The following is a 9,857-nucleotide window of genomic DNA, read 5'->3' as shown; positions in this document are numbered from 1 at the left end:
AAATAATGAATACATCTAATAACTTATTGAATTCATGACTTAAAAAACGCCATATTAAGGTAAATCTCTACTAAATACACCTAAGTACTAATTGGATTTTTTCCCTAGTGTTGATCATGTTAGAAACAATTATTGCTGCCATTGGTCAAGAGTGTAATGTAATCAACTTCTCTATTATTTTTATTTGTTACTAATGTTTGTTAACGTCAGAAATAATGGACTTTAATCTCTTAAAAATCTTGACCTCAACAACCATTATTGTTTGCATGATACTAGGTATACAGTTAGTTATTTTCAACTTCTCAAAAGATGGAAAGCTATATCAGTATGAGAAAGGGTTGCAAAAGCTTGAACGGTTGAACCCTATTCCAACGATGATGTATATATGCGCAATTGAAATTCCCTATGAGTATTATGTATGTAACGGAACCTCCATCTTGTATCAGGTATACCTAGACCTTGCATGTAACGCGTAAGAACGTATCTTGCAAAGCTAAGTAATTGTGCATCATCAAGTGTGCAATCAGTCAATTACAATGTAGCTAACATACAGTTAAGTACTAAGTATTCAAATGTTGTTAGACTTAGTCCAAGGAATCTCCCAGCTAAGAGGAATCTGTGACAGATAATGAGAAAAGGATGGCTCTATAATTAATCACCATCTTTAATTGACAGAAGAAATCAACAAAAGTATAAGAATTAACATGGGATATACCAAAAGACTATATTGATTAAATATTGACATGAAATCAGTATATAAGGACATAGATAACGTAAGTTCTCTTTGCCTAATCGTCGAAATTTGAGGCCAAACAAATATTAATCAGTTTTTCATCAAATTTGCTTAGCCATTGTTGTGGGTGTAGATTCACTAGGTCGATATCTACCAAGAAACAGCAATGGACAACAGACCGGCACAGACTTATTCTGAACACATCAAGCAGCGCCACCATGATAAAGGATGGATCTACGCTTGGTTTGTCACTTCTTTCCTTCTAATCTCCTTTCATGAAGTATAATGAATGTATGACTGTGTAATACAATATGGTGTTATTTTTTTTTTTTTTTTTTTTTTTTTTTATGTATTTTGATCAGATTTTGGTCTTAACAATATTCAATTACATGAGTACTGTCCTCTATGTTACTAATTAAGTCGCGTAGTTTATAATTTTTCTTATATGGAACTATGGAAGGTTCGTTATTATTTACTAATGCCTGAAATTTATGTTGGGACTGCAGCTTATTTACTCTGTGCTGCTGCTTCTGCTGTTACGAGGCATGTGAGTGCTGTCTGAAGGTTTTCTGCTGCTGCTGCGACTCTGATGATAAAAATGAGGATAAAAGGGATTAATTACTCCTAATTTCTTTTTAATGAAAGTATGATATGTGTAAAAAAAATCCTAAAATACTGAGTATATCTCTGCTTATTTGTTACCCTTTATTTCATTCCATGTTCTTACTGTGTGCAGGGTGTAAAAAAAAAAGTGCTGTATGACAGAGTTACTAGCTCTGATGTCTTCTAGTTCAAGTATACATATCATAAATAATAAACTTTGGCTTTAAGGTGATGATCAAGTTCCTTTATGCTGTTTTTTAGGTCGACTATAGTTTATAAAAACACGGTAATTAAGGAATACTGCATTTTCATAATCACCTACGGAGTATGTGGTTTACTGCCCTCCTCTTCCATCACCTCGCTTTCATTTTCCATATTCATATCATCTCTAATTTTCAAAAACCAAATAAAGGAAATTTATCTTCTGTAAAAGATCAATTTCAATGCAAGTTATACAGGGCCAAACCAAACACGGCCTTAGACCTTCATGTCTCGTACCAGAACTCGAAGCTCCATCATATATATTTATAAACTTGATCAATCGTTATCTCCCAAGGGGTTTTTCAAGAGTAATGAAAGAATGTGCATGTCAATAGAAGATCTAATGTACAATAATGTTACAAGATAGTAGCAAGTAATAGAACTACATGAAATATGAACAAAACCAACCTCTAACAGTAAACACTAAGATCAGCCGATGAGAATAGGGTTCCTCCCTTCATCTATCTCAACAACAAGGGTATGATTTGGATCTGATCCATTTGGTCCTTCCGCGTAAAGAGTTGGTAGATAAGCTTTGTAGGCAGGCAAGTAACGAGAAACAAAGTCCAAAACCTGCAGAATGCACCCACATGAAGGAATATCAACTTAAGAACGGACAGTTTGCAGGAGCCCCCCCCCCCCCCCCCCAAGAAGCAGGGAAAAAAATCAGTGATTATTTGCAGCTGCCACAGAAAATTTAGTCAATAGGACAATATTGCCTCAACTAAAATTTCCTAGGTAGAAATATCATCACCCTAAAAATATCACTGAGATATAAAATGTTCACCTCCTCGTCTGACATCCCTGATTTTCCATCTGCCCTCATGGCATGCTCTGCCTGTAAAGAAACAACCTTAATTTCGAATTGTACTTATAAAGAAGAATGTGACAACGCGTAAAAAATGATGAGAAAAAAACCTGAAGTCTCCACTGATAGACACAGCTTGGGTCTTTGATCTTGATTACTACCCATGCCTTTATATACTTGTCCCATGCATCATAATAAGCTCGCAGATTTTTATTTACTATTTCAAGCTGTATAGACAGGAATTAACACAAAATATAAATTAAAATGAGCGCATATGCAGACCGGGGGGTTGTCATGCTGTTAAGTTGCAAGAGTGTGTACCTGTGGATCAATATCTTTCACCACTTCATCTGGAAGGGGTTTGAAACCCAACATCCAGCCTTCAAAGAGAATAGCCTACAAATGGCACAGTAACACATATAAGTAAAGCAAAAACACAGACCACGACAAGGAGGATTATATAGGAGTCTCTCATCAAGTCATCAGTCAGATCTAAAAATGTACTTTCAAGTTTAAAGCAAAGAAGTTATATCTGTTTGAGCAAGACAAATATTCTGAAACTAGCAATTAAGAATCAACAGTGTAATCTATCATCCATTTCAATACAGCAGATAAATTTCGGAATCACAGATTGCCAACATATTTTCTGAAACTGATTGACCTGTTACCCAATTACTCTGTAGGAGATAGGACTCCAACTTAGCAGATACCAGATTAAATTAGCAGGTTTCACAAGCAAATAAGAGAGCAGATTCTGTAAAAGTGTTCAGTGAATCAGTAGTTCTCAAAAAAGTGATTTCATATTTGAATGTATAACATGACATTTAAGGATTTGAATAATTCCATATTATTACACATAGAATAATTGCATAAGATAATACTTCGTAATTAGTAGTTTAAAGGACAATCAAGTGGTTAGAATTTCAAAAGCAAATTTAACCTTTGACACACTTCTCCTTTTAGCATATTGGACTAGTTGAATCTTACAATTTCTGCCGCAATCTAATTTTTATTAAACACCACCCTCTGTCAACGCACATAGCAATTGGCTAGAAGCTTCTAAACAGCCAAAGCAAGTAAAGGCGGAAGAAGGTAAGAAACCCCATAAGACAGAATAACAAAAGATATTGGAACTTGGCAGGGGCTGTTATCTAGTAAGACCCATAATAACACTATAAACAATGAAAGAACTGCCATTGTAATCCAGAAATCTGTAGCTTCCCAAAGTGCTCTCATGGAGAAGATCATGCCAGAAGATACAGGTTTTGAAGGTAAGGGAAATGTATTGAATTTTAGGTTCATGATGTGATCTGATATCAATCTCAAAATAGCGAAAATTAATGCAGATGGCATTTCGCAGAATGTAGACAAGAATTTGGGGTTTGAAATTGTACAGCCAGTCAATAGAATAATAAAACCTCAAAGGAACTGAAGCACTGAACTAACTATGCAGAATTGCAGATAAAATATCATTCATAAGAAGTCTGGCTTTATGGAAGAGAATGATCACTGTTCATGTGAATAAAGGTAATAATAAGTAGCCTTTAATTTGGTTATGAGTTAGAATTGTATCTGTAACACTTTCTGCTAAAAAAAATCCAAGTAAGCAGAAAACAATGACTTCTCCACAGTACTAATAGTAAAAGGCACCCATTTTGATTGTTACTGAGAAATATTGCCTTACCCTGTAAATAAAGGAAATAACAAACTAAATACAATTCAACATAATTGAAGCACAAAAAGATGTGCTTCACTCAATGACCAAAAAATAGGTTTACCAGTGTGCCTTAAATTGAGGTGATAAACTAGATGATACATAATGAATCTAATTGAATAAAAGAACAAGATATTGGAATTTAAAGCAATATGTTTGGGGATCAAAAGAACCATATAAAGAACTTCTCACCGTTAGTGGCCCTTCAACCTCTGGCCATGTTTCAGGATCTGCTCTGTCTCCCCTCCCATTATAAGCAGACTGCATGCAGATTGAACAAACTTCAGAGTTCAAACATGATCTCAGGTGGACAATTGAAAGCTTTTTATGCTTACTTTATTGTATCTTGGAACTTTCATCTTCATACCTGAAATATATATAGTTTCTATAAATGGAATGATTCTGAAATATTCAAATGGAAAAGAAGAAAAATCCGGAAAGAAGAAAGTTCAGCAAGTGGATTAGCAAATATTATATGAGAAGATAATATAAAGATGAAAAGGCTTTAATTAAGATTATGGACAACTGTGGAAGTGAAAGGATAGACGTGTGCAATGTACTACCAAGAGGTTGCACATGTTCTAGCAATCGGACAATGATATTAAACGTAAAGCAATACCTTCTTCAGTTAATTTGCTCAAGGCTGTAAGTGTTTCGACAGAAAGCGGTAGATCATGGCTTCCAGCATTTCCCCGGTACTGAAAATAGTCATTTGACATCATCAGTGCACAAAAAAATTGATATTTTCTATTGAATTAAAATAATTGAGCTAAGCAGGCTGGTCTAACCTCTAGAAGACTATTTCCTGAGTTCGCTTCTCTTAGTTCACCCTACAGTTACCATGAAATTCTGTCAGAAAAAGACAATAATGATACAGACCTCAAATTCTTTTATCAGAAGCTCTCTCTGAAACCACTGGAATTAATACCTGCTCTTCAGCTGTCAAATAGAAATCATCAATGGATATTGTAGCAGTTTTCCTAGCAGAATTTCATGTTATCAGTCCAACAAAAATGTCATACTTTTCTCATCAATTTCTCACAAGTACATGTCATGTTCCTTAAATTTCCAATATGTACCTGCCAGTAATTTGGAAAAGATAGTATAGTGCGAATACGAGTGTTGTCTTTCCACAACCTTGTGGTGCACTAAATCCTATCTGCAAAAAAAGAAGGCTTATTTCAAACAATCGAAACAGGAAGCCTTTCAAAGGTATTCGTAATATACTTCCAGAATTTATATGTAAAAAGTATCACATAATGAATATATACAGCTCAAAAATTTGTACCACTAGAGGAGGGACTTCTTCTCCATCTTTGAACTTGGATGCATGTTGGGAGATTTGATCTTCACACCATAAGAAGACTGGTATATAGTAATGGTAAAGCCTGATTTTCTGAGCATCATCTAGTTTAAGTTCATTGAGTTGGAATACTCTACAAAGTTGAGATGCACACAATAACCATTTATCGATTGACTCAGCAATCTTTTGCTCAGTAAGACCTGTTTTATTTATAAGGGGACCGGAACATATAAAGGCAAAGAGGTCTTCTACAGAGGAAACTGACACAGTTGATGTTCTTGGAAGGGCTAATTGAACCTGGCTTGGTCTTCTTCCATTGTTATACATGTTTCTATGGCTGGTAAGGTTCTCTTCCATCCATGAAAATCTACACCCTGCCGAAACAACATCTAAATAAGTTGAATTTTATTAATGAATCCAGAGCTTAGAATCTGTTAAAGTTACAGATACATATTTATCAATGAAGTAAAGGTTACAAGCCAAATAGAATTAAAAAAAAAAAAAAAAGAAGAAAAAGAAAAGCAGCTCCTATTTTATTTGTATAAGCACATAAGCTATTCGAATTGTAACATTGAGATTGTTCTATTTAGCACCACACAACTAAAACTAGTTGGCCCTATCATCATGCACCTGTTTTCAGTTCCAAGGAAACCATTATGCTACTAGTTCAGCACCATGAATAGCTGTCCCTACTTAGAAGCAAGCATCCTCACCCCCAATCCAGTCTTTTCTTATCATTCCAATAGAAGGAATGCTCATGAAGTTGACAATTTGAAAAACTCAACCAGGCTGCCCTTTGTTTTCCCTCACACAGTCACACTTGCAGCAACAATGCCCCAACCCGTCTCAGCTTTCTCTCAGTGTTAAGTATCCCAGAGGAGAGGGCAGGGGCAAAGAAGCTAAGGGGTGTTAGGTATGAATATTGGAAACGGAATGGAAAGGAAACAAATAAGACCGGGGAAGGAATCATTTAACTCTTAACATTTTCATTTGTTTGGTTTAACAGGAATCACTTAAACCTAACTCTAAATATTTACAGTCTCTAGGATTAACCGATGCAGAGGTAGAGTCAGTTCCTTTTTTGGAGTTCAATACTTTGGATTTCTGTTGCAACACATCTAATTTATACACCTAAGAAACACCTTATATTCGACTATATAACAAATTGTAATAAAACCCTCAACCATTTTATGCCATTCATAATGAAATTCAGATCTCCTGACTATAAGACCCTTGAATGGCTGAAGCACGATTATCAAAATCGTGACCTCCTACTCTTTGTCGTTGCTGCATCAGCATTCTACAACCTTCCAATTGCATCCAACATAACATATTCCACAAAAATGCTTCCATCATACCACAAACACCTCAATATCAACCACATTGACATATTTCAACCATCATTTCACCTATTCCAACTATCAAAATAAGACTCAATCTTCCCCTCATTGTTACAACACGAGTATACGCTATCTCATCCCCCAAAAACACGATTTCACAATTGGTGTTCTGGCATAAATTGGTTTTGTAAGCATAAACAGAAGTCAAATTCACGTTTTTTTTTTTTTTTGAAAAAAAAAAAAAAAATATATATATATATATATATATATATATATATATGCTTCCAAATTCCAAGGTTTTAGTATTATACGTTTTTTATCAAAATGATTTCATTCAACTATGTAATTCTAATACTGATTTCTCACAGGTGATTAAAAAAAAAAATTAAAAATTACAAAATTCAATGTATTGAATGTATCAGGAAAAGGCAAAAAATGTAATATAATGGACATGGGAGTATCATATGTAAAGTGCTTTATCACCTAAAATCACATAAAATAAAGTCAATTTCGCAAAAAGGGAACTTTTTATGCGATTCGGGCCTACACTATCTACGGTATTCAGTACACCCGTTGTATAAAAAACCTACTCGAATATTAAAAAAAAAAACAGTAACACCAAAATTACACAGAAATCATACACAATTGATCAATAACAAAAATATAATCCCATCGGAAAACGCAAATAACCGAAATCAAAAACAAATTATCATAACCAATACATATAATTCATTGAAAAAAAATTAAAATGGAAGAAAATAATTACCAGAAGCAGAAGTAGAAATATGAGGAAAAGAAAAATTGTGAGAATATTTATTGGAGAGAGAAAATTTGGTATTGGATGAGAACACTGAAGTGGCATTTGACCATGGCGTCACAGCTTGAGATGAAATGTTCAAAAAATTCGCCATTTTTAATGAATATTGTTGCTTTCTCTCTCCTCTTTCTCTCTCTACTCTGGTTTTTTTAGTGAGTTTGTATGTGAGTGTTTTGAGGCTGAGCTTGTACAAAATGGTGAGGACTCTGAGGAGGGAAGTTTCCAATGGTACGTTGTTAGTTTAGATATGGATTTGATTAATTTTTTTTGGATATATATGGACTGTATTTTTCTGTTTTTTATAAAGAAAAAAAAAAATTATTTATTTATTTATTTATTATTCAACTAATTTTTTGCTGTCATGAGTCAAAATTATGTGGATTTTTCAGAAAGATGAAATTAATACTAAGATGTGCATTAATATTTGGGCTACATACAACATGCCTAGAGGCCATAGTCCAGGTGTTAATTTGAGAAATTCACAATTATAAATCTTGTTTTGGATTTATTATTGTCTTATACATAAGTTAATTGTCTAAAGCATGAGTTAGATTAACTTTAAGTTCATTTTTTGTGTTATGTAATCGATTTAAGTTTAATTTTTTAGATAGATAAATAAATAACATAAAAACCATTGTTACGTATATATTTTTTTTTTTGAAAAGCAAAAATATTTCATTAATTAAAAGTCATACGGCATTTATAATAAAAATTCGACGTTAACAAATACATAAGATATTGAATCAAATAGAATATTCCTTCATAAAAACTACGACCGTCGAGTAGATCTTGCACTGCGGAGCATCTCCTGCTTATATCGCTGAAAATTACAGCCTTGTTGGAGAGACAATCTAACGATCCTTTGTAGCCGTGAGGATGTTTTCCTTCTGATTCATCTGTTCGTATTCGAAAACTTGATAACTTTTTCACCAACGAAATAATTTCACGACAATCCATTAGATTTGCTATCATGGATTCAAAACTAAGAAATTTCTCCCTCGAAAAGATCGAGGAGATAAACCTTGTCTTTCGAAGGAGGTCGAAAAACCCTTGTCTTTCGAAGGAGGTCGAAAAACCCTTGTCTTTCGAAGGAGATCGGAAACCCTTTCTTTCGAGGGAAAAAAATTCCTCCCAAAAGGAGGAAATATTATTATAAACCTAAAAAAAATAAAGAAACCAGGATTGGGGCTTTCCACCGATTAAAATCGATGGAAGCCCCTTCAAAATTCAACAATGGAGGCTAGGGTTTTTGAGAGAGAAAGGTGGAGAGAGAGGAGAGAGGTTCAACGAGCTCCCAACTTTGTTACGTATATATAAATGAAGTTTAGAGATGGCAAACGGGTCACTCGATTTATATTTGTGTAAAGAGACTTTTTAAGTATGAGTGTATGACAAATTCAAGTCTATTGATAGTTACCTTATTGTGGCCTGGGAAACAAATCAATTTCAAATATATTAGACTTTGGTTTGATCAAGTTAAAATTAGTTACAACCTAAGCAAGTTAAACATAGTTAAACTCATGAGTTAGTTTTGGTTTACAGAATGGGTTTAAATCAAGTCGGGATATATTCAAGCTAGGATTGATATTTGGAAATTTTGATATTTGTTACACTAAAAACACTATGTTTAATATTTATTACATGTTTAATTTTAATTTTATTTTTTTACTTTACTACCACCTTAATCGAGTTTGTTAAAAATAAATACCACACATTCTGTTATTGTTTCCGTTAGGGGGGTCCACTTCACCATTCAGTCACCTTCCGTCCTTCCACCCCAGCCCCATTTTCTCTCTCCTAAATTTTCTGAAATCTTCAATCTTTTCTTCATTTTTGAACCTCTCTTTTCATTTTTCTTCATTTTTTCTTTTCTGGGTATTTCTTAATTTCTCCAATTTTCACAAATTTCACCATTTTTAGACATCTTTTTGCAATTTTTCCAACACCCAAATCAAAAAATTTGTGAAATGTCAACAAAAGATTAGATTTTGATGAAATTTTCTAACACCCAAATTTGAAAAAAAAAATTGTTATTGATTGAATTTAATTGATACCCAAATCAAAAAAAAAAAAAATAGTGGGTATTTTCTCTGAGAAATGCCCACAACAGATTACCAAGGTTCAGGAAGTCTGTTGACGAATTTCGGCCGTTCGATTTTGAGTATAAGACGTGATCAAGGTCAAGTTCATTCAACAATGGAGGGTTCACATGACCCAACAAATCAAGAATTCGAGCTCGAAACGTGTCAAAAACAAGTAGCAGAGCAATTTTATGAAA

General features: G+C 33.8%; 1 protein-coding gene and 1 long non-coding RNA gene across 2 annotated transcripts; one reads left to right on the top strand and one right to left on the bottom strand.

The window, feature by feature from the left end:
• Positions 1-727: 727 nt before the first annotated feature.
• LOC110703314 lies at positions 728-1,569 on the top strand. Its single transcript, XR_002507667.1, has 2 exons — positions 728-976; positions 1,240-1,569. It is a non-coding gene; the product is annotated as an uncharacterized LOC110703314 (long non-coding RNA).
• A 262-nt stretch (positions 1,570-1,831) lies between these two features.
• LOC110703313 (D-glycerate 3-kinase, chloroplastic-like) lies at positions 1,832-7,856 on the bottom strand. Its single transcript, XM_021881099.1, has 12 exons — positions 7,529-7,856; positions 5,408-5,811; positions 5,199-5,278; positions 5,048-5,099; positions 4,908-4,949; positions 4,739-4,817; positions 4,455-4,486; positions 4,312-4,380; positions 2,727-2,801; positions 2,516-2,632; positions 2,385-2,435; positions 1,832-2,170 (listed from the first exon to the last, which is right to left on the bottom strand). The coding sequence occupies exons 1-12, from the start codon at positions 7,671-7,673 to the stop codon at positions 2,027-2,029; spliced, it is 1,290 nt and encodes a 429-aa protein (XP_021736791.1). The 5' UTR covers positions 7,674-7,856; the 3' UTR covers positions 1,832-2,026.
• Positions 7,857-9,857: the final 2,001 nt, after the last annotated feature.

Source organism: Chenopodium quinoa, unplaced genomic scaffold (assembly GCF_001683475.1).
Source record: "Chenopodium quinoa cultivar QQ74 unplaced genomic scaffold, ASM168347v1, whole genome shotgun sequence".
Lineage (NCBI taxonomy): Eukaryota > Viridiplantae > Streptophyta > Magnoliopsida > Caryophyllales > Amaranthaceae > Chenopodium > Chenopodium quinoa.
Note: the sequence above shows the minus strand (reverse complement) of the source record. Positions and strands in the feature narration are given on the sequence as shown.